Source organism: Monodelphis domestica, chromosome 7, assembly GCF_027887165.1.
Source record: "Monodelphis domestica isolate mMonDom1 chromosome 7, mMonDom1.pri, whole genome shotgun sequence".
Classification (NCBI taxonomy): Eukaryota; Metazoa; Chordata; class Mammalia; order Didelphimorphia; family Didelphidae; genus Monodelphis; species Monodelphis domestica.
The window spans coordinates 200,961,133-200,987,775 of record NC_077233.1 but is presented as its reverse complement, the minus strand read 5'-3'; the positions used below and the strand labels follow the sequence as shown (position 1 = coordinate 200,987,775).

General features: G+C 33.4%; 1 protein-coding gene across 1 annotated transcript in view; it reads left to right on the top strand.

Moving 5' to 3' along the window:
- ALDH1A4 (aldehyde dehydrogenase 1 family, member A4) overlaps window positions 1–26,643 on the top strand; it is a 60,585-nt gene that overhangs the window by 21,043 nt on the left and 12,899 nt on the right. The window contains exons 3-10 of the mRNA XM_056806329.1: window positions 6,678–6,818; window positions 10,098–10,227; window positions 13,787–13,848; window positions 14,403–14,531; window positions 16,418–16,531; window positions 19,027–19,129; window positions 20,939–21,123; window positions 25,728–25,892. Coding sequence (XP_056662307.1) covers window positions 6,678–6,818; window positions 10,098–10,227; window positions 13,787–13,848; window positions 14,403–14,531; window positions 16,418–16,531; window positions 19,027–19,129; window positions 20,939–21,123; window positions 25,728–25,892 — 1,029 coding nt within the window. The remainder of the gene's footprint in view (window positions 1–6,677; window positions 6,819–10,097; window positions 10,228–13,786; window positions 13,849–14,402; window positions 14,532–16,417; window positions 16,532–19,026; window positions 19,130–20,938; window positions 21,124–25,727; window positions 25,893–26,643) is intronic.

Here is a 26,643-nt window from a genome sequence, read left to right as displayed (position 1 = left end):
GAAGTGACTCTAGATACTATGCCAAAATGTTTTAACTAATTAAATTGTGGGTAGAGTAGAGCTCACAAAAGCCTATATACAAAGTTTGTTTTGTTTGATTTTGTTTTCCTAAAGTAGCTAGGGACAGGGTGGAGAGGAACAAATAGAAATAACAAAGTACCCACTGAGATGTGGGTTGAAATTTTATCTTTTCAGTTCAATACTTCCTTCAGGTTATATTAACTAATTCTGAAGGCAGCTTATAATAATGCTATATGACTTCTTTTACTTTCCACATAATCATCAAGATCCAAAGGGAATACTCATTTTAAAAAGTACCCATTAAAAAAGGAAATGTCTGTATCAGGTGTAAAGGGAATCAATAAATGTGGTTTCAGAAACTATTTTTTAAAATAAATTTCCATATTTAGTTTGACTTTAAATGATTTTAGAATTATTTTAATAATTATCCTAGTGACATCTCTTCAGTGTTAATGTTTTTGTAGATGCCTTATTTCTCAATTCTAAATGGAAAAAATAACACTGAAACCCTCATGTAATATGACTATGCAAGAAATATTACAAATAAAGATTAATAAGAGATAAGCTATAATAATGGTGTGGAAAAGAAACAAGACTAAGAATTAAATTAACTAGAGCAAGTCACTTAACTGCTAAAACATGGTTGTCCCATTTTAAAGTTAATGTAACACATATCAACTTCCCATTGATATTTTGTAGATAATACTAGTACTAGATAGTACTAGAGATAAACATGATGAGAAAATATGAAAAAAATCTTCTATAAGTGACCATGTTACCCTCCCCACCCCCTCACTACCCAGTAAACTTCCATAGTTTCTATTTCCTTCAAGATCAAATATGAGATAGCCTCCTTGGCATTCAGTCCTTCATAACCTAATCGCAACTCCCTTCCAGTCTTCTAACACTGTACCCACTGTCATTTATTCTGCAATTCAATGACATTGACTTTCTCACTTTTCTTTCTTTGCATTAAAAAAACTTTATCATACTTTGAATTCTTCAGATTAATTAGAAGATAAGCTTAAAACAAACAAAAGAACATCAGATTAAGGAAAAATATAAAACAAAAGTAAGATTATATATTGTATAGTACACATTTTATTATATAATATAAAAATACATTATACATATAAGATGACCTATGAACATTGGTCAGTATGTCAGATGGATAAATAGGCATATAATTTAGAATCTGTTTTGTTCTGTGTTCAAGGGATCCTTTAATTTTTGCCTTTGTGGGAATTAGAGAATAATTGTGGCCAAGCACTCATTCCTTCATTTTCCTATCTTCAAGAGCTAAAATTTGGGTTAAAATTTTATCTATATGCTATATTTAAATATTTTTAGTCTACAAATTCAATGGTCTTTTAGGAATATCAGAATAAAATAATTTCAGAATAAAAGCCACATTTCCTGAACACTCTAAAGGAAAGGGTATGACATCACTTATTCTTGCTTCTTCCCAAGTTAGAGAAAAGATAAACACAAATATTTACATTAATATATTTACAAAATATTAGCACAAATACAATATCAAATAAAAAAACAGTAAATAGAAGTCACAAAAATTATAGAGATTAAAAGAGTAGATAAACTATTTAGTAATTTTCAGTTTTGTATCTGACTCCCGATTATCCCATTTGGGGTTTTCCTAGCAAAAATACTGGAGTGGTTTGCTATTTCCTTCTCCAGCTCTTTATGCAGATGGAAAGCTGAAGAAAACTGGGTTAAGTAACTTAACTAGAGGTAATATAACTTGGTCACATAGCTATTAAGTGTCTGAGGCCAGATTCAAACTCAAAAATAAGTCTTCCTGATTCCAAACCCAATGCTCTGTCTGCTGCATTACCTAGTTGCCCAGCTAACATAATACACAAAAGTAATTGAACTCTTTAATTTAGGAAGAATATTAAGTCAGTGCAGAAGTCTCCACTGACATTGGGAATTATGAGAAATAATAGGAGAAAACATTCCCCATGTGTCTGAGGTTCAGGTTGCTCCCCTTTTCTCATGCAAAAGTTCACACCTATTTAGTACATCTCTGTCAAACACTGAATCTCCAGAGTCTCTTCACACTTAGTGAATTTCAGGGACTAAAAGTTCTCCTAGACAATCAGGAGTCACAGTTCTCTCAAAGGTAGCCTTACAGGACTATCCTTTAGGAATTGCTCCAACCCTGTCCTTGGGCAGGAATATCATGCAATAAAGAATTTTTTTAATTATTTAAGATGCAGAACAAACAGCTGCAAAATATTCATATCACCACAGAAGATCACTATTATAGTAATTAAGTAAAATATGGGGAAAGAACTCCAGTGATATTTTAAAATTATATTATTGATGTCTCTGGAAATCACTTCTGATAAAAATGTATATGATCCACTTTTTAAAAATGTTTCCCCTCTCAAATCTTTGAAATATAATATGAATAGTATTTTATATTCCCTCCATGAATATATAGATAATGTTTTATTTCTTATATTTGTAATTTGTGATATCTGATATTTCTATATGGATGGAGATACACACACACACACACACACACACACACACACATATATATATATATATATATATATATATGTATGTATTTGTGGCAGATCTGATACCCTTATGTAGATATTGCTATCCTTATTGGATATCCCTCCATTTCAGTTAAAAGCCTAAAATTTTTTTGGGAATTGGAGTCCTCATATTTTTTACCTTTGTGTCCTCAGTGCTATGAAATTATAAGTTACTTGATAATTGTTGTAGAATTTGAAGTAGAATTTAATCTACCCATGAAGATGGCAATGCTTATAAATGGGCATGAATTGCTCTGGGTGAAGCTTCTTCCTGGGGTTCATTTTAGCATGTCTGTCTCCTTATCAAAACATTTTCCTTATAGAACTTCCTGCTAGCATTATTTAGAGGATCAAATGAGATAATATTTCTAAAGTGTTTCTCAAAATGCCTTGCACATAGCAGATGCTTAATAAATTTTTGTTTCTTGATTTCCACCAGCTAAAGCTACCTTATCTCTCCTTCAAGGAATCTCTCCTTGCTACGAACTTATCAGATGCAGCCATTTCAGTCCAGAGGAGAAATTAATATTTCTAAACACACATGTCAGGGCATGGTGGAGAAGTCAGAGATTTCCCAGAGTAGTACAGCCAAGTGAGAAATGAGGATCTTCCTTGCTTTTCTCATACAAGGCACTCCATCTCTATCCTCTAGGCATTTTTCAGTGGATGTCCTCAATGCCTGGAATGCTCTCCCTCTTCATCTTTGCCTCCTGGCTTCTCTAACGTCTTTCAATTCCCAGTTAAAATCTTGTCTTCTATAGGACACCTTTACGATCCCCACTAATTCAGGCACTTTCCCTGTCCATTATTTCCAGTTTAATTTGTTTATAACATGTATGTACACAGTAGTCTGCACAGTCTTCTCCATTAGATTGTAAGATTCTTGAGATCAAGGATTGTCTTTTGCATTTCCAGCAAACCCAAAGCTTAGCATGGCATTTGGTACATAACAAGTATTTGATGAAAATTGATTGATTGATATGAGACTCAAGTGTCGATGAAATATGCAAAACTTCACATATTATGTTAGTTTTCATTCATATCTGTGAAAAATATCTGAATCTGTAGGATAATGACTCAAATCATCATCCAAAACATAAACTATATGCAAAGAAAGCTTAACATTACTGTGAAGGGAACATAGCATTATACTGACTTTAGTCTATAAAAAAAGAAAACGTAGAAAGTATATGTTGAGTACATTGAGCAGAGGGGAAGAAGTGGAAAATGATTAGGAATTGTGGTGGTTCATTGCTATCATGTACTACTTTTCAAGACTGATTACTTAATTTCAGTTGTGTAGCAAGTCAGCAGCAAGGCAGATGATAAAATGCAGGTCCCCTTATTGACTTTTCTTTAGCCCCCATTTATTTATGCTATTTTATTCCTTCCAGAAATTTATAATAATTACATTGTATTAGTGTGGCTATTATATTCCTCATCTAAGTGTGTGGAGTAAAACTCTGGGGGGGCCTCATTCCCCCATGAATCACTCTAATGAACAGACAGGAGATTTGATGCTGCCAGAGTTCACATGGCTTTATTCAGATTCGTGGGTGTAGAGGGGCAAGGGTGAGGAAACGCTGCCTGGATGTAAGTGGCAGCATCCTCACAAGGGGGGGATAGGGAAAGAGAGAGAGAGTGGCCCCACAATTTGAGAGGCCTTCAGAAGTAGTGGGCCCAGGTGTCTAGATTTCCTCAGATTTTATAGGGATCCAACACAATGCTATCTCCACCTTCCCCTCATCTGTATCTTATTCTACCCTTCTTCTTCTATCCTCCTTAATCTTTCTCAACACTTCTACATGTCTTTTCTTTATCTTCCAACATTTCCAAGCATGTGGGAATATTCCTTAGGTTTGCAATTTTTAGTTGAATCAGGTTTTTATGCCTGTCCAAGGATGTGAAGCTTTGCAACAATTCAGGCTGAAAACACTCTTTGAAACATTTCTCTGGGTTTAGCATAACAACATTCCTTGGGTTATGCATTCAGGTTGAAACATCTCTTGGGCTATAGCAACATTACTTGGGCTGTAGTAGTCATTGCAATCATTTCTTGGGAACATGTAGTCAAGATTATAACTTGTAAGTTTTGAGATTTCTCTCATAGAAATTTGGGACACCCAAACTTCTTCCCACAGGAAAGAAGAAAGGGGAAACAGTCTCTTAGCCACATTTGAAGAGAATATCAAAGGCCTATAGTAAAATTGATATTCTCTTCAAATGTGGCTGAGAGACCGCCCCCCTTCTCATATCAGTTTATATAATATCATATATGTATATACATACATATATGTATATATATATATATAAAGCTACTTGGGGAGGGGGTTTCTTCTACTCTTCAAAAGGAGAGATTAATATCTCCTAGTGGAGGGCACCTAACTTCACTATTTTTCTATAGGAAGTTGCCAATCTATGATTACTAATACTAATCAATGTATATTGGGGAATAATGCACAATTTCATCCCACACATAAGGATGAGAATTCTTAATTTTAATTTTGTCATCTTTGTCCTAAAAAACTAAATAACTTTATTTTGCAGTGGATAGATCTCAGAATTTAGAGTCAGGAAGACCTAAATCCTAATATTGCCTCAGTTATGCATGCTATATGACTCTGGGTAAGTCACTTAACTACAAGGAAAGGTACAGGTTTGTTTAGTAAGAGAAGTATAAGATGTATTCTCTTGTAGCATTCATTATGTTCTTTCTGTTCTCGGTGACTTACTTTCTTTTTCCCTATGAAATGGAACAGAATCAGATTGTATTTAACATAAAAAGAAGCAGAAGGTATGAAATAATGCAACATAAATATCTATAAAGGACTGTTGTAATTAAGGTTTATATTCTACTGTGTTTCTTGCCTATCAGTTCTGCCTTGGGTTGTTTTAAATGTCTCTCTAGGTGCCAAATTAAACTGATATAAATACTAATTATCCTAAATATCCTAAATTATCCTAAATAAAATGTTAAGCAATAAAATGTAGTTGTTTAATGCGATGAATAGATTTTATATTTGCTCTTAAAATCTTATCATTGAATTAGGCTCAATTAAGTGATAGATATGATAGAGCAAATTGAGAAGAAAAAGGAGTGTGAATTTTCTCAGCTGCTCTCATTAAAACTGATTGTGTATTAGAACATTAAAACCCCAAACAAAATGCAGAAAAGCAGCAAAATTAAATATATCCTTTTCAAAATATAATGAAACAAAAATTACATTCAAAAAAAGGTCTTGGAAACATAGATTAAAATTAGTTGGAAACTAAATATTTCATTGTAAGGAAGGAATGAATCAAATCAATAATTTCATTAAAGATAATGACAAAATGAGACGACATACTAAAATTTGTGGGATCCAAAGTATGTCATGTCACAATTTTCTAAGGAACACTGATGTCCCATGCTATGTGTATAGCTTTGATATGAAGAAAAATCTCAATGTAACAAATTCCCCCTAAAATATTAAATATGGAATTCTACATACAAACATATGTATATGTGCACATTTGTATGTATATATATACATGTATATATGTATACATATATATACAGAGAGCGAGCGCAACAAGTTTTGAGTAATGGATGAACACAGCATCTCTCATGAAATAAGCACTGCATCTGAAATCAAAAGATTTGGAATCAAATCACAGTTGTTCCACTGTGTAATATGGACAAGTTCCTTCAATTCTCTAGGTGTCATTCCTCCATGGTAAAAAAAAAAAAGGAAAATAGGCTTTTACAAGTCCATTCTAGATTTGCAACAAATTAACCTTAGAGAAATAGTAAACTTTTCATGTAAAAATAGAATCAAAATTGTCAAAAGGTCCCCTCTAGCTCAAAATCTATAATCCTATGATTTGAAGTTACAAAAATTGACATCCGGATAATCAGCAAATCTGTGAAAATAGATATGATGTTTACTCTTTTTCTATGAAATTTCTTCTAATGCTCTTTTGTCTGAGTGCTTTCATATTTCTTATCCATCATATGAGTTCCACCACTATGTACTGTGCCAAGGTCAAATTATATTGGAAAATGTTTCAAGTATTTTTCTTCTAAACTTAGCTTTCTTTAACTTTTAGGAGGATATAAACAGGGCAGTGAAAGCAGCAAGGGAGGCTTTTCAGTTTGGGTCTCCATGGCGAACAATGGATGCTTCAGAGAGAGGACGGCTTCTGAACAAACTGGCTGATTTAATGGAAAGGGACCATCTGATCTTGGCAGTAAGTATACACCAGATAAAGCAAAGGATTGGTAGAAGTCTTCATTGTACTCTTTCTGTCAGCTAGTTTTATTTGCAATGATGACTTCATGATCTCAAAAAAAAAATCTTATTAAATTAAAAGGAATGCCTTTTGAGAATATATTCTTTTCTTTTCTCTGATGAAGGAAATCTTACTGACCATTTCTCTTCTAAATATTAGTAGTAGTAGTGATAACTAACTGCTTATATGGAAACTTTAAAGGATTATAAAGCACTGTGGTTATAAATCACAGAATTTGAAGTGTTTTGAGAGTACCTAGTTCAATCCTTCCACAACTTTTCAAAAAATGTCATCCAATTTTGCTTGAAGACCTGCAACCATTACTCCTAAGGAATTCCATTCTATTATTAGTTAACTTTAATCGAGTCTAAAATTGCCTCATTGAAACATCAGAAACCTAGAACCAACCAGAAAAACAAGTCAGATTCCCTTTCCATGAAGTTTTCCTTCAAACGCTTGAAATCTTGGCTATCACATAAACGAACTGATACAGATGGACTTTTCATCCTACCAAAAGGTCTCAAATCCTGTCAAAAAAAATTGCTTTCTAGCTCTATACCTTTCATACTTTTTATCTGTGAAGCTAATTCTTTAAGAGCTCTTGTCTATGACAATATTGTTTCTGTTTCTGCCTCCATTGTTTGTAATCAAAATATTCTCCATTATGTTCTTCTTCTCTCTTCAAGAATTTACTTATATAATTATTTCTTTTTAAACTACTAGATTCCTTTACCTCCTTTTCTGTCTATCCTCTTTCTATGAAAAAAAAAAGTTTCATTTTGCATACATATTTTTAGTCATGTACCTCCTCATTTTTCCTAGATTTGGTGGTATCTATGAAGTCAAAATAATCTATTTACATTACACTCTCCTGTTCAAATCGATTGTACCCATATGTTGTATAATACTGTATAAAGGCTTGAAGCTATGTATTCTATTGCTTACAGTTTTCTTGGATTCTGTGTTCTTTGAAATTCTGGGCAAACTACTAATATTCTTTCTAAACTGTCACTCTATATGGTAGTATTAGTTTTGAAAGCAGTTTGGTCTCTCTTTTCAGTCAAACACTCGATCAGATTTGCAAAACTTAGACAACTGATTTTTAGCAACCCTTTTTATGTATATCTCGTCTTTAACCAAGATCCCATAACTTGAATTTTTTAAGTCATGCTCCAGATATAAAGCCATTTAATCCAGTTTTCATACATCTTAATAAGATTTTTACTATCCTTCCAATGTGAGATTGGTTTTAATTAAAATTTCACAGAAGAAATTCAGTTTTAACAAGATTATAACTTCTTTAAAGTTTATAGCATCAGCAGATTTTAATATGGGAAAAATGTTAAAGATCATTTACTCCCAGATGTCCTTACTTTCTAGATAAGGAGATTGAGAATCAAAGGGGAAAATAACTTCTGTAAGCCCACAAAGGTAGCAAGTAGTAAAGGTATCATTCAATTCAGGTGATCTAATTCCAAATCCAGTATTCCCTTTATGTATAAGGAGTAAAAGTTAGATTTTATCACATTTATTCACCCAAAGCATTATATAAATTATCAAGAGTCTTACAAACATTTTTGTCCTTAGAGATGGTAAAATAAAATCAATAGATGAAAAAATATAGATCTAATTTGAATTCATAATGTGAGTTTAAGTCTGTAAATTGTATCTTTTGGGATACAGATAACATTTTAATTACTTAAAGCTTGGCAGTAACAAATTAAGGAATATGACTCCCAAAACCAAATCTATGGAACTTCTAGAAATTTAGAGCTGAAAATTATCTTAAAAGACATGTAGCTTGAAACTCTTACTTTTTTGGGAAGAAAACTTTTTTTTGTGAAGAAAGCATGCTTAGGGAGTATTCTCATTGAATCTTCCCTCTTCCTCTCAGGAGATTTTAATTAATCCATTGCACAAATCATGCATTAAACTCTTATTGTGTACAAGATGAGACACAGAGTATTGACAGTACAAAAAGAAAATGAGACTTAGTCTACTAAAACAATAAATATTAGAAATGCTAGCTATCTTGTCTACCAAAGATATTGTCAATATCAATTGGTGTATAAGATCAAAGGGAAGAGCATGAGGATTTATTTAGTACCTATTATGTACCAGGTAGTTTGCTGTGTTTTTCTTTTTTACACATATCATCTCACTTGTTCCTCAGAACAACCCTGTGAAGTAATAGCTATTTTAGCATTTTACAATTGAGAAACTGAGGCAGACACAGGTTAAGTGACTATGGTAATATGGGTAATAGATGTCTCAGAGTGGATTTGAACTTGGGTTTATCCAATTTCAGGCCTAGAATTCTATCCATTTTACCACTAGAGACCTGACAGTTGATCCATTAAAGCAATTAATAAGAAAATAGCTTATAAAGTGTAAAGCTCTTTATAAATATTATTAGTATTATCAACAACTTTGCAAATCAATTGCAATAAAAACTCTACCCAATATTTTATATGAAATAATCAAGATATAATTTTAGAAATTATGAATCTTCAGAATGCAAATTATTCATTTTCTGACTTTCAAGTGTCTGTTATGTTTGAAGCACTGTGCTTAGCAGAGGAAGAGATACTACAATACTCTAATTATGACATAATTGCTTTCTTTATTAAGTTTACAGTCCACTAAGCTGAAAGGGAGAGAAGGAGAATATGTCATATATAGTAATCTTTCTTATTGATAGACCTGGTCATGTAATCCTCAATAGTTCCTGTTACTCACCCTAACTATCCATCAACTGCTACCAAAGCCATCTCTAATACTGCTTTGTTCTATGTATTTTCCTGTCAATACGTGAAGAGTAAAAGATCATCTGATTACATACTTCAGCACTGATGTGTCTCTCAGGGCATGAAATAAGCCCCTAAAGAAGTTTTCTAGAGTAATCACAACAAAGAATATGTGATTTCATCAGTGGAAGGAGCTTCTGACCTGCTAATTCCCTCTGTCCTATAGGTGATTTATTTTGGAGTTAGGAGCTACAGTATTACTATAAGCACATAGAGCTTGAGACATGACCAGGGAAATGCTACTATTAGAAAGTAAAAGAAAGAGTTAAATCTAGTTCTTCTTGAATCTAAGCCTCCCACTCTCCCTGGTACTCTGTACTCTCCCTTCATTACAGTAGATTGTTGTCTGAAATAGTATTAGTTTAATATTTCATTTTAATATATTGTTAAGTATATGAAACTCAATTTGGGGTCTAATCTTTCTTTCTAGACAATGGAATCAATGAATAGTGGAAAACTCTTTTCCATTGCCTATCTATTGGAAGTAAATTCCGCTGTGAATACTTTACGCTACTATGCAAACTGGGCTGATAAAATTCATGGTCATACAATCCCAATAGGTAAGTCAATTTGAGAAGCACCTTAAAAGTATCTATATTAGCATTTTGAGCTAAAGTTATTTTTGGCATAATCTCCAGCCCTTTCTTCCTTTTCTTCTAATCCGTCCTCCTTTGCTTAAGGATTTTTGGAAGTTTCCTTGTCAAGGCCAGCCCCTGCTACATATACACTAGATCTGTGGTGGCAAATCTATGGCACACATGCCAAAAAGGGAATGCCAAGTCTTCTCTGTGGGCACACAAGCCACCTGCCAGAGTTCCTTACTGGAAAGTCAGAAAGATTCAGGCAGAGCTGCTCCCTTACCCCTCTCCACCATGCCTGATGACATTTTTCAAATCACCCACCTCTCTGCCAAGCAACCCAATGGGAGAAATACTTTCTCTGTCTAGGGTAAGGGAGGAGGGCACAGGGCCCACAGAAAGCTGTCTGTAGGGACGTGGGGTACATACAACACGTGTTCTGGGGGGATCATGGCATGTTGTCTCTAAAAGGTTCTCTATCACTACACTAGATCTATTCCTTTCCATTATATACAGCTGGTAGTATTCTACATCACCTCCATTCTCTCTTTAACCTTTGATTTAAAAAATAATCAAGTCTCCTTCATCCTTAAAAAACTTTCACCTGGGGGCAGCTGGGTAGCTCAGTGGATTGAGAACTAGGCCTAGAGATGGGAGGTCCTAGGTTCAAATCTGGCCTCAGACACTTCCCAGCTGTGTGACCCTGGGCAAGTCACTTGACTCCCATTGCCTAACCCTTACCACTCTTCTGCCTTGGAGCCAATACACAGTATTGACTCCAAGATGGAAGGGAAGGGTTTAAAAAAAAAAAAACTTTCACCAGATCTTAATACCCCTCAATGTATCATCCTCTATTTCTCATTCTTTCTCAGCCAAAATCCTAGAAAAATTATTTACATTAGTAGCTTTCAGTTCTTCTCTGTTTACTCCACAGTCTTTGCTATGTTCATTCCATCCTTGTCACTAAACTAAAATTGTCTATAATTGCCAAATCTCATGCCCTTTTCTAAGCCCTAATGCTTTTCATTAGCTGAATTTCACATCATTAAACCAATGTCTCATCTTGGATACTCTCTCCTCTCTGCATTTTTATGATATTATTCTCCTTTGATTTGACTCCTACTTATCCATCTAAGTGGTCATTCTCAGTTTCCTTTGCCTGATTTATCCATATCACATCTTCTATGTATATTCTTTAAGACTCTTATCTGACACCTCTTCTTTTCTCCCTATATGTTCTCTTTTGGTAAATTCATCAGCTTCTATGGATTAAATCCATCTCTAAATAGACAGTTCCCAGATTTATATAGAGTGAGAGCCACAATCTATCCCCAGAAATTCAGTTCCATATCACCAATTACCTATTGGATATTTCAAACTTGATATAACAGAGATAACAAATTGAACACATCTAAAATTGAATGTATTATCTTTGCCCTTAATGCCTCCTTTTACTGTCAAATGTACCATTCTCCTTCCTCTATGTCATATTCATTATCTTGAACTCCTCAGCTCACATACACAATTAGTTGCCAAATCCTTCCAATACTATCTTTATGACAATCATTGCACCCAAACTCTTCTCTCCAGTCACACAATTATTGACTTGGTTTAGGTCTCGATTATCTCTTCCCTAGATTATGGAAACAGACACCTGATTGGTCTACTTCCCTTGAATCTTTCCTCACTCTAATCCATGCTATACATTATTGCCAAAATGATTTTTTTTAATTGCAAATCAGACCATATGACTCCTGTATTTAAACAACTCCAGTGGCTTCTTAACTCTTTAAAGATCAAATATAAACCCATCTATTGAAAATTTAAAGTCCTGGGTCCAACCTATCTTTCCAATTATATTAGACATCCCTTTCCTATTCTATGCATTCTAGATAAACTGATATTCTCTTTTGCTCACTCATGACACTCCATATCCCTCTTTCTATATACCTCTGTAATGGCTGTCTCATAGTCACATAAAACATTCTTACATTTGCCTCAAAGAGGCCTTTTCTTCTTTAAAATTTAGTTCAAGCTCCTACATGAAGCCTTTCTTGGTCTTCCCAAATTCTTTTGTCCTCTCTGCTAAATTATTTTGTGTTTACATATTTTGTGTGATTATTATTATCATATATGATATCATCTTTATATGTAATACACCCAAATATAAATATATTTCTATTTATTCATTTTACATTTATGCTACATATAATATGTGTACTAGTTGTCTCCCTCACCAAAATGTAAGCTCATCACAATTAGGAATTTTTTCATTCTTTGCATGTTTTATTCCAAGATCCTACCTAGTCTGTCACAAACTGATGCATAATGACTATTTGGGGAGGGATTGTTGATTAATAATGACAAATTACAATTGCCAGGATATGTTAAGTTTTATTTCAATCTTTCGAAAAATTCAACAAAATTATGTCACTAAAATATTTGGAAATATTTTAATAAATATTAAATACATTAAAATAGAAAATATACTGAAATACTATAATTACTGAAAAGGGTAGCATTTGAAACATAAATATACACCCGCACATGGGTCAAACTTTTCACCATTTATATTAAATGTTATGTCTCAGTTTATGAGCTCTTTTTCATTTTTAACCTGCAATGAATGATGCATTATGTTTATGTATCAAGTAATAGTTATCTGACATTCATTCTTCCCTTGCTCCAATAACAGACAGAGAGACATAACATTGGCCTTGTTTGTACTGCTGATTAAAACTCTTGCTGAAAGTTAATGAGTCTGAGGCCTTGAGTCTCAATTTATATAGATGTGAAAGAATGCATTTTTAATTTATTTTTGGAAAACAAGAACTGTCAGTAGAATTAACTAAGCTAGAATTCAGAAGAGAACAAACTTAAATGGCATATGATATTCTAATATATTGAATTACATTTATTTCTGGGTTTTGAGGCTCAGATTTGTTCTTCATATCACTGTACTTATTCTATTTTTTTCCCTTGAAAATTCAAGGAATATCCTACCGTAGAGTATCTTCCATTATAGGATGAAAGAAAAGTAGGATTATGGGCTCTAGCTTGCCCAGGAAATAGGAACCAATTTAGGCCAGGTGTATCTGCAAATAGAATAATAGAGTCTGATGGACGTTGTACCACTACCAAGGGAATTTTATCATGAATATTTTAGAAATCTTGAATTCTCATTTGAAGTCAAATCTTTGATATACAACTTCCAAAATGGCATCTTATCATGCTCCCTTGTCTACTTGGCTCCTCATATGCATGTCATTCCCTGGTTTTTTTTTCTATTTATTTTCTAAAAATCTATGCAAATATGTTTCAGAATGGTTCAGTGGTTGGGTTACACCACCTTTTGGATCCTATCCAGCATCTATCTATGTAGTTGTTCTGACATGACTTGGATTCATGCAAGTTACATGAAATATTATACAGAATCATAAAAACCCCAAGGGCAGAACAACTGCCCTTGTTTGTTTTCCCTCATTATTTCAGAACAATATATGTCTGATATGTGTTTTGTTGTCCTTTTCATTTATTTTAGATGGAAAGTTTTTCTCATATACAAAACGGGAACCTGTTGGTGTCTGTGGCCAAATCATTCCTGTAAGTTGCCTCCACCTATAAGACTTTGAGAACTCTTTCATTAAAGAGTGAACCAGTTTCCCTCTACTGCACAAAGGGGTGTTTAAAACTGTAATAAAATATGTAAGCTGTAAAAAGCATGTGCAATTAGCATATTGTACTTTATTTTCCCTTTGGCTCAATAATTTCCAGAATATAAACCAGGAATCCTTGAAACTGTTTAGGTCACTAGAGTATTTTCTAAAGTTACAAAATCATTGCATCTAATTTATAATCTTATTATAAGCATAGAATATTTAAAGACTTATTATTTCAAAGGTGGATTTGTTTGTTTTGATTTAAGTGATCTTTGTTACATTTCTATTCAGTGTGTTTCAAATTTGCAATAAGTTCTTTCAATTTAGTGTGAGGTAAGGCAATAAGGATAGAGATTGGATCTAAGATTTCACTGGTAGAGACAAGAAGGTGTCTCAGTGGATAGAGAGTCAGGAGGACCTAGGTTCCTATCTGGCCTCAGATACTTCCTAGTTGTGGAACCTTGGGCAAGTCACAATTGCACTTTTCTGCTTTTATAGTGGAATTTCCCTTTGCTCATGCTTGCTTGGAAACTTGGACCTGCACTTTGCTGTGGAAACACTGTGGTTGTTAAACCAGCAGAACAGACACCTCTCACTGCTCTTCACGTAGCATCATTAGTCAAAGAGGTAAGTGTGCTAAGTCAGTGCTCAAAACAATCTACTGTATTAAAAACTGGATTACTGCTCTCCCTAAGAATCATTTTTCTATCATCCAAAGCCCTTCATTTGTATTACATGAAGCCTATACTTCCCCTATCTGCAAATCGACCAATGGACCCTGGCCAAATATGAAGAAATATAAAAATCATTGATGCTGACTTAGGATAATCAAGACAAATGTAACATCATGATGAGCATTAAAAGAAGAGCAAAGAGGAACAATAGAGGATAAAAAGATAGATAAATAGATGGATAGACGGGGAGAAGGAATATGTATATACCATTCCCAACTCACTCCCCTTTCTTGCATAGTTACTACTGTCTCTACTCTATACTTTCCCAGTAAAGGAAAGTGAAAAAAAAATATTTTATCTTCAGAACTCACTGAAGATTTTTGCCATGAATAATTAATGAATGAAATCATAGTTGGAGAAACAATGATCATCCCTTGGCCAATCTAAATTTTCTTTTTAAACATATTTTACTCTTCAAGGATAAAATGGACAATGAAAAGAAAGCTAATTGATAGAGATTTCTTACTTGGGATAGTTATCTTCTATAATTAAATTACAAAACTTTTTGTATCTGTTACCATATTCACATTTCCTTTACTTAGTTTGATGGCTCATGATGAAAATATATTCAACAATTGTTGTGGCTAATGGGCTTGGTACACTACTGTAGGATGGAGTGTTTGGGTTCTCTTCTTTCATCTGTTTGCCAAATCCCTCACAGATAAATGTTTCACTACTTTAAAGGGAGTATGAGAATACTCAGGAACATGAACCAGTGGATCAAAAGTGAATCCTCCTAATCAGACCTATGCATAATAGTACTAATGCCACGCACTGCACATAGAATATTATTGGTATTCAAAGCATTTCTACACGTGTCTCCTTTAGCCACTTGTGAAATTAGAAACTTCCATGACCATCTATCTGAATGTGACATACTACCACAGGAAAGAATAGAAACTCTTTCTAAAAATGCAGCCTTCAAGTACCACAAATAAAATATATGGGGTGGGGGTAAGGAAAAAAAGAATGATAAATAGACATTTTGAGGTGTTTTTTTTTTCTTCATGGGGAAGACTGGAAGCAAAGTGTCGTGAAGGAGAAGTGTTAGACAAGGAAGTAGGAATATCTGAGTTCAAAACCTACCTCAATCACTTACTAGCTGTGAAACTGAGCAAATCATTTTAATCCTCTCAGCCCCAGTTTCCTCCTCTGTAAAACAAAGATAGTAATATCATATAGTTTGCAGAGTTATTTTGAGAATATAATCACATTCCATGTAAAGTGCTTTGCAAACCATAAAAAGTTTTATATAATTCTTGGTAATAATGGCTGAATAAGTAGTGGTATATGATTGTGAAGGAATATTACTGTCATGTAAAAAATGATGAGCAGATTAATTTATACAAAACATGGAAAGACCTACATGAAATAATGAAAAGTGAAATGAGTAGAACCAAGTGGACATTAAAATGTGAAATGTAATATAAAATACAGCTTCAGAATTCTTGCTTGAAAAATAACTTGTGAATGTCTACATCTAGAGAAAGAACTGATAGACAAAACACAAAAGGTAAAGTTTATGTATATATATATACATATATATTTGATAGATATATTATATTGTGAACTGATCCCTTCTCTAGTTAAGGGAAATAAGAGTGGATGGAAGATAGTCTGGGAATTTTAATGTAACTAGCAACAAATTAAATTTTTTCAAAAAATAGATTAAAAAGGGGATGGTGATAATCATGATGATGATGATTATAAGGTGTTTTTCTATCCATTATAGTTTTAAATCTTTCTTCTTAAGGATTAATTTGACTTTCAATCCTTTAGGCAGGATTTCCACCAGGAGTTGTGAATATCGTGCCTGGCTATGGACCCACAGCTGGAGAAGCCATTTCTTCTCATATGAATATAGATAAAGTGGCCTTCACAGGGTCCACAGAGGTAAGACAAGTTACATATCAAGGAATCCCCAATAGTTAGTTTAAGTAGCCATTTTGGGGTTAAATTACATTTAAATTATATTCTTTTCTAATGCTTTCAAATATGGTTTGGAGTGACAGAGTTTAAAAAGAGAACAATCCTCAGTTTAATTCAACAGGCATTCATTAAAAATTTTCAAATATTTGCAAGACACTGTGCTAGGTCTGAGAGAATACAAGCCCCCTGAGGGCAAGAGTTCTCTCTCCTTTGCATCTATATTGTATCTAGCACAAAAATTAACATAAAGTAGACATTTAATAAATGTTGCTTAATTGATTAATGAAGACGCTGCTATTTCCCATGCTTCCTCTCCCATACCATCATGGACAGACAAGCATCAAAATAAGCATGAATTCTGTGAGCCTACACCAGCTGATAGAAGTCTAAGCTGGGTTCTCCATGTTACTGGACGAGTCACATATGGATATATAAAAGCTGACTGTGATTGCCAGCAAGACAAGGTTATGGCCACAAACTGAGTATTTATGAGGAGGGTTATAATATAATAAGAGATACAGTGATGGACACACAATCGAAGACTTGGAAGTTTTAAATGATGTCTCTTTTTAGCTTTGGGATGTTATTTCAAAGGGATTGTTTATCAGGTCTAATAAGCTCTTACATACCTCTGGTGCATTAGAGATGTCAAAACTTACTTCTCACAATAGCCCTGCAAAGAATAGCATAAGCCTTGAAGTCAGAAAAGTTGGGTACAAGTCTAGAGTCTGCCAAAAGTAACTGTACAGATCTGGCAAATAATCTCCTCTATATAATAAAAAGATTACGTTAGATAAACTTTAAAGCAAAGCCCCTGCCTATTCTAATAGTGTGTGATTTGGGCATATGCAATACCCAGAATGCATCCACTGTGCTAATATGTCCATTTTAATCATTTTTTTAGTTATAATACCCATTCTAAGCTCCCATTATGCTCTTTGGAAACATAATTCTACCTATGTTATTTTGTGAGAGTTTTTAATTTCAAATTCATGCTGTGCTTTACACAAATTATCACATTTCATCTTCACAAAAATCCTGTGGGGTAACTACTACAAAGATTTCTTCCCTCATTTTGCAGAGGGGGAAACTGAGGCTCAGAGAAATTTGAGTGTGTTATAACCACAGATATTAGAAGTACTGGCAAAGGGCAGCTACCACAGCAGCATTTAGGGACATCTAATATTTGAATTAAAACATTAAACTAGTTTAATGTAACTAGTAAGACAAACAAACAGATCCAAGAATTTTGTGATAGTCTATAATAGCAGTTAATAAGTTACTAGCTTTGATCGATCCATTATCTAACTGGTAAAGGTGGTTCTTTAATTGGCACAAATCACAACCCCTCTATGCCTTCTTATTCTGTACATTTCTTGTACATTTTTCCCATAGAAGATTTACTCAAAGTGCTAGAGGACCTTCATTTGTTACTTTAGTATATTCTCACACACAAAATGGACTTTCCATCTGTTGTCTCTTAATCTTCTTACCTACCCATTTCCTTTCCTAATCCTACATGACCTCAGTTTCATTTCTCATACCTCCATGAGAATCATTGTTGGTGATTTTTTATTCCCACTTATATTTATATACCTTATATCTTTCTAATGTTCTTTGGATTATTTATAATTCTAATTCTTTTGAGAATATTGTTGATGGAGAGAGGGACCTTTTCAGGAGCAAACCACTTGGGATTTATGAAAGCACTATTCATTTTCCCATATGCAATCCAGTCTGATCTCTACTATTCAATTCTCAGTCTAACTCATAATCTATCTACAGTGATTGCTGAAATTATATGTACAATCAGACTTATTCAACAGACTTACTTATACAGCTCTATGACATAACAAAGAACACATATATTTTCATATGCTTTGCTTTTATTTCAGTATTAATGGACAATTACCATACAAATTAAAAGCTAAGCCTTTACAACCATTCATTCATTTTTTCCTGTTGTTTGAATTAAAATGGAAAAGTATTACTAAAATATAGCATTCTGGGCATTAATTGGTAATTAAGAACTTTCTGTGTTCTTACACCAAAACTGAGTTTTGAAAACAACTTATTAAGTATTAGGTATATAGTAGAAGCTGTTTTTCTGGTATTATATCATAGCAAGATTAAAAATAAAAACAGAAATATCTGAACGCAACCAAAAGACATCTTATAATGCTTCCTTTCTATGTGTACCCTATTGTGTGCTAGTGAAGAGGTGATTGAAATAGTGGACTCAGAGAATGAAGGAGATGATAGAATCAGACAGTTTTCAATTTTTTTAAGATATTGAAAATCATTTGGTCCAATTTACCATCTGAGAAGATAGAAAAGAAAAAATCATTTAAATGGGAGAATTTTATGAAAAATCCCAAACTTAGAAATCTGAGAATTATGGGTGGGAAGTAACCAATTTTTCTATTGGGAAACAATTTCCTTTTTATGTTCTTTTTCAGGTTGGCCTGCGAATCAAAGAGGCTGCTGGGAAGAGCAACCTGAAGAGGGTTTCACTGGAGCTGGGGGGGAAGAGTCCTTGCATTGTATTTGCTGATTCTGATAGTTAGTATCATCAGTATTTTTACATTCTTTTAATTTTACCATACTTCAAAACAATCTTTGACTAATTTGAGCTAATTATTTCTAGCTAGATCCCTGGGATGTCTTTTCTTCTTTTTTTACTCAATAAACATTTCCCCTTTTTATCATTTTCTACATTCAAAGTACTTTGGTTCTGGAAGAAAAAAGACAAAACTCAAAACAATTGTTCCCTTATAAAGTCTTATTTTCTACTTGAGTTTCTATTAGAAGGAAACAAATACTACATATTCTTTCTTGAGTGAAAATAACCAAATGAACTAGACCAAACCAAACTAGACAGCACTAACTTATACTTTGCTTGTCTTATAGACCTAAGACCAGCAGGAACACTGATTTTAAGTGTAAAAGATACATGATCGTTTGACTCATGATTCTGTATGATGTGTTTTCTGGTACATGTTCAGCTTTTTATATAAAATTATCCTATTGCATTCTTTGTACCAATCTGAGTGATGCTTATTTTTTAACTCTTTCCCCCAAAAAATTAATTGAGAAGAAATTTAAGAAAGTGAAAAAAAAATTCAATCAAATTAAAGAAAACTGAGTCCTTAGGCTATTAAAATAATGATGATGATAATGATGGCAATAGCAACAACAGCACTAATTGGAATTTATATAACACTTCAAGGCTTGAAAATGATTTACAAAGATTATCTCATTTGATTGTCACAACAACTCTGGAAGATAGGTGCTATTATTACCTACATTTTACAATTGAGGAAACTGAGTCTAAAAGACTTGCTCAGGGCCATACAGCTAGTGTTAGAGGTTAAATTTGAACTTAGGTTTTCTTTATTCTAAGCTCATTACTTTTTCTACTATGCCATTTATTGGCCTTTAAGCTATCAAAACATATTATGGGGAATCTCTGAAACTGAACACTAAATAGAATGCATCACTTTTGAACTTGGAAATAAGTCAATCTTAGCAGTATAGAAAAGTTTAAAAATATATGTAACACCAAAGTTAAGCTTCAAGGAAATATATTTAAAAGAATACATTCTAGAAAAGGATACAACAGAAATTAGATTTGGACCAACACCTCATGCCATATATGAAGGTAGTGTCAAAATGGATACATAATTTAAAAATAAAAGGTGATACCATCAATAAATTAGGAAAGCACAAAATAATTTACCTGTCACTGTGGATAAGGGAAGAATTTAGGTTAAAACAAGACTGGGAACATTATGAGATGTAATATAGATAACGCTGACTTTGGTAAATTTTAAGAAATTTTGCACAAACAGAATAAATGCAACCAAAATTAAAAGGCAAACAACATTGTCTTTTAATTAGAATTAATGATTTTTTAAAAACAACCATACGGCCTTTAAATTTGCATTTAACTGTCTCAATAATGTATGAGTATTTTGAAAAAGTAGATGCATTTTTAGTTAATTTGCATTTCTGTCTGGGGATCAAAATTAAAAGATTGCAAGTCAAGAAAGAAATTTCAGATTTTATTACAGTTGTCCCTTTTGCCTTCGTCAGAGAGCAATTACTCAAATATTTTCAAAGCAATGTTTTGATGCAATGGAACATTGGAGACTAGAGAGTCATTTCAGGTTTCTCACACTTTATCCCACTTTATCCAGGTCTAATGTCACCTCAACAAATATTCAGCAACAAGGTCCCAAGGAAGCTAGAAACTATGTGTTGTGTATTTTAAGGATTAAAAACCACTTCCTCTTTTATTAACAAAAAAAAAAAATCCTCTTTTAGGAATACATTCTTTTTTGACTAATCTGGGTGATTTTTCCTTTATAGTGGATACTGCTGTTGAATTTGCACACCAGGGTCTGTTCATCCATCAGGGCCAGACCTGTACTGCAGCCTCCAGGCTTTTTGTGGAAGAATCTATTTACAATGAATTTGTTCGGAGGAGTGTAGAGCGTGCTAAGAAATATGTGCTGGGGAATCCTCTGAATCAGGAAGTACAGCAAGGCCCTCAGGTTGGTAAATAATGTAATGTACACAAAAGAAAACAAAGATGAATAGAGAGAATGAAATTGGTTCCTATTTCCTTTCTCTGGATGAATTTGATTCTGTCTTGCTGGTTTTCCTGGACTGGACTGGAATAGATTGAAAAGACATTTTTCAATCAAGTTTTCCCAATTAAGAGGAGGAAAACTTCCTCTTTGTGCAAGCATAATCTTAATGACAAACTAATCAAGGAATCAAAGCTAGAATTAAGACTATGAAAAAGTTTATTTAAAATATACATATATGTTGTGTGACACGCCCTCACTTCTTGCCCTTCATGTAATTTTTGCCTACTGAATTAATTTTTCTCACAAAATGAAAGCTGAATAAAATATTCTTTGTTGTTCTTCCACAACATCCTGTGGATAGATGACAAAATACTTAAGAGTTTTGGGTTGTTCAGTGGATATAGTGCCATTGAACCTGGGTTCAAATCTGGCCTGAGATACTTCCTGTCTTTGGGACACTGTACAAATCAACTAACCCCAATTGCCTGGCCCTTACATGTCTTCTAAATTAGGACTGATATGAAGACAAAAGGTAAGGCTTTAAATTAAAAAAAAAAAAAAGAACTCTGGGCTGGAGTCAGTAAGACTTGACTTGAAATTTTTCCTCAGACACTATGTGACAGTGGACAAGGTTCTCACCCTGTTTCCTCATATGTAAAATTGGAATAAAAATAGCACCTACCTCATTGAGGATCAACTAAGAAATCATACATAAAAAGAATTGATAAATAGAAATAAGTAAGATATAGTTATATGTGTGTGTGTGTGTGTGTATCTCTTTGTGTCAAATGATATCTTCTCTAATGGGGAATTAATCAAATGTTTTGATGTTTTGGATATTACAAACAAATGAATGAATTTAATTAAAAACAAAATACTGAAAAACACATACACTAGGTAAACCTTAAAATGCTATACCAATACTATTGATATTGTTATTATTTCTCCCTTTCAGAGTATTTGCATACTTTCTTTTCTATATTATTTTGCATAATGACCTCATCAGCTCCTTTGACTTTATCTTCTCTGTTCTGATGAATCTCAGTTCTACTTCTCCTGCCCTATGCTTTCCCCTAAACTCCACACTCACATCTCCAACTGACTATTAGATATCTCAAACCAGATATCCCTCAAACATCTTAGATTCACCTTGTCCAAAATTGCATTCCCATTTTCCCTTCCCAGGCCCCAAATCTATCATTTTCAAAATTCTCTGTTACTGCTAGGGTACCACAATCTTCCCAGGCACTGAGGCTTATAATCTACACATCATTTTAAACTCCTCACTCTATATCCAACTTATGGTAAATCCTGTTAATTGCATTTTCCTAATATCTCTCTTAAATACTCCCTTCTCTTCTCTGAAACTGATACCCCTTCTGTACAGGTCCTTATAATCTCATACCTTGACTCTTGTAATAGTCTGATGGTTTTTTCTACCTGCCTAAAGTCTTTTCTCATTCCAGTCAATCCTCTTCTCACCTCTCAAATTATTTTCCTATAATTCAGATTTGATCTTGTCACTCCTCTTATTCAATAAACTACAATGGCTTTGTATTACTTCCATTATCAAATGTCAAATCCTCTATTTTATGTTCAAAGCCCTTCACAAACTGGTCCTTTCCAAACTCTCTAGTATTCTTACATCTTACTCCCTTGCCTCAATTTCTGTAATCTTGTGACACAAGCCTTTAAGCTATTTCTCAAATAGAATATTTTTTCCAGCTGTTCCCATTCTTGGAATACTGTCCTTCCACATTATACTTCCTTGATTCTCTGATTTCCTTCAAGGCTGAGCTGAAATCTCACTTTCCACCAGAAACCTATCCCAATCACCCTTAATGTCTTCCCTCTTCCCTAATTATCTCCAATTTAAGTTGTCTCTGCCTTGTTAATACAAAGTTATTTAACCACTGTCTTTCTCATCAGAATGTAAGTTCTTTGAGAGTAGGAAACATCTTTTGCTTTTCCTTATATCCCGAATGCTTAGCCTCCCTTTCCTGCTTCCATCATAATCTTTGCTAGTGAGTACCCAAAGACTTGGGTTGTCTGTCACATTTCACAATTTTATAAATTAACTAGAAGTTCATTTCTCACTTTGTTGACCCAAGCCAATTCCTTGAAGAAGGCTTTTTCTCCCTTCTAAGCTATATAGTACCAAACTCAACATACTCTGTAATTTCCTACTCTTTTTCCTTTCTTAGACCTCATCATTTTCCTTATTATACTGCTCATCTGCTTCAGATTCAGTCTACTTTCACTTCATTACACATTTATACTCTCCCTGTATCTAGGATCTATTCCAATTTCCTCCCTAATTTCTGGCCTTCATTTTAATCACACCCTTTTTTCCTCTCTCCAGTTTTATTGTTCATTTAGACTCAGACACTCTATTTTTCCATTTTTAAAATGATAAAAATAAAGCTCCATGACTACTATGACTTTTTTCTTTCATTGTCACCCAGCAAGAAACTCCTAGAACTTGGAAGGCTCTTGATAGATAAGTTAATAGCCTCAATAAGTACAAATTGTTTAAATGAGGAAATGTTTTTATTTTGACTCCTCAACTTTCCAATTGACTGAGTTTTAGGGAAATTAATTCGAGACACAAGCAGAGGATTGATTGGAATAGGAAAAGACTTGAGGCAAGGAGAAACCATCAGGTCATTAAAAGAGATACTTTCAAAAAAGGTAATGAATCATAAACAAATATAGCAGCTTTAGTGAAGACTTCCAAGATATTGCTTAATTTCAATTTATGTCTCAGTCTTCCAGATAAGAAGAAAATGTCACTAATAAATATCTCCTCTATTTTTAATGGATTTTATTTGTTTGATATTTGGGTAGATATTCCAAAGAAGAGTGGGAAGGGTGCCAGGGAAAGGAGGAATCTTTTAATCATAAGGCATTCAGTCTTGGGTGATTCACTGTGGAATATATAATGAGTTTCTCTAGAATTAAGAGAGTTCTTGAGTCAAGGGTATGTTGCATCAAAAAAAAAAAAAAAGATGTAAGCCTCTATGAAACCAAACATGCTTGTGAATAGGCTAGTGATTTAACATTTTAAAGAGAAGTACTTTTAGACCTTAATCCCTAAAAATAATGAAATGAAAAGATTATACCATGTATTTAACCAAGATGTGCAGATATTTAAAAAAGAAAGATAGAAATGCCCCCAGGGGCTTCTTCCACACAATTTCAATTCCTTTTGTTGTTATTGTGGAAAAGAATTGAAGATACCCTTAATTCACTTGGAATAGTTGGCTTATCCTTTCATTCTCCCATTAGTTAGGTCAACTAAATCACTTTCATGTGATGTGTAAATAAAAGATAAATGTTTAATAGCTTTTTTAACCAAAGAATATAAAAGAAGATCCATAGATAATCCACAGTGAGCTTATTGAACAATAAGTTTAAATCATTAAGAATTGGGTAATGGTGAAAGACTAGATTTTTGATAATGAATGATTTCTTTGCATTGGACTTGCTCTTCTATCATATTGTGAGTAAAATAACAAAGACAACCCCCCCCCAACATTTTAGAAGATAATAACATGGTATAAGATGGAATATATGGGGGGGTGGGAGAAAAGTCAATGATGTCCCAATTAGTCTGGCAATCTAAAAGAATATCTATACCAGAAATTTGAAAGGAAAACTAGTCTAGGAAACAAAGGAAGAGTTCAATAATGACGTCAGTTGAGAAAGAGCATAGAATTTGATCCATAGATCTCTTCCTTCCGCCTTACTATCTCTATGACCTTGGATCTATCATTTTGAAATCCTTTCCACAAAATCAGTATTTAGGAGTGAATCATATTCATTGGTTATATGATCAAAGATTCAGAACTGGGAAAGATCTTAAAATTTTGGAATACAGTCCTAGATAAGGACTCTGAGACCTATAGAGCACAAGTGATCTGCCTAGTCTCATACAGTTTAGTAGATGCCTAACCCCAAGTCCTAGATGATCCCCTAGGTTCTTTCTAGTTCTAAATCAATGATCATACTATCCTTCTCATAAGTTAGAAATATGAAACTTGAGAACACCTGAACTTAAGATGTCCATTTGTACATCACTATAGTGTGGTTGTCAGAAGAGAATGGGAAAAGTGTTTCCAGACTCAGGTGTGAGTATTCTTGTTCCTAGATAAACTTATGAATGTGATCTAGACTGAAACCATAGGAAAGGAGTCATTTATTAAAAAAATTACAACTGAAGACCAGGCTTATGAAAATGGCTAAAGAGGAGTTTTTTCTCCCCTTTAATTTATTCAAATGTCAAAGAGTCATTCAAATTAGCTAGTAATAAGTTTTTTCAACACAAACATTTTATAACAATAATCACAACTTTCATTTCTATAAGAACTTAAAGTTTACAAATATGGAATTAATTTTTCCCTTTCAGAACAGGGAATCTATTTAGGCATATAACATTCATAAAATCTAGTCACTTTTCTGTTTTTGTATTTAATTTCACAAGTTTGAAGAATCATTGTCACTCAAAACTTTTTCCCCTCTTTTCTCTTGTTCTTCCCTCTTTTGCCCCTCATATTTTCATGTAGATTGATAAAGAGCAGCACACCAAAATACTTAAACTCATTGAGAAAGGGAAGAAGGAAGGAGCCAAACTGGAATGTGGAGGAGGACCATGGGGAGAAAAAGGTTACTTCATACAGCCCACAGTTTTCTCCAATGTTACAGATGATATGTGCATTGCCAAAGAAGAGGTAAAATTTGGTTACATTCTGTTCCTTTAGTTACTTATTATTTTGTCTACATGCTTGCACACAAAGGGTCCATTTTCAAGATACAACTGGTTGAATAATTTTCACAGTATGTCCTTATTTCTCCTTCTATTTTATGTTAATTGGCTTGTCTTATTCATTAAAGTATTTTTAGTTGTTATCATCTAAACTAAGGAACATGAAGCACTCCCAAAACAACAAGCAATAATTACTAATTACCATATGGCAATTCTAAACTATTTTATACTCAAGTATTAAGAAGAGAAAATATCTATATATATATTCAAAAAACAACCTTAGAAATCATAAAAAGTGTAGTGTTCATTAGTGTTATCCTCTTTTCAATAATTGGGTACTTTAGTAATAATTACCCTTAGAGAAATCATTGTTAGTTTTATTTACTTCATTTTATTAAATATTACATAAGGCACTGATACCATTTAACTATCAGAGATCTTGAAAGCACTAAGAGACACCATCTGATACAGAGCAGTCTTCAGGCTTGCAGATAACTAAGCTCCATAACAAATTGTATTTTTTGTTCACTTTTTTTTATTGCAACAATATTTGGATAGATGCCTTACTGCATCTACTAGCATTCTCATCACCTTGACTATCACAAGTTTTTCCCATCTATCCAACTCAATTTTTGCTAATTGCTAATATTTAGATAGCACTCTAAAGATTACAGAGTACCTTGTGTATCGAAATCTCTATCTCTATCGTTATTATT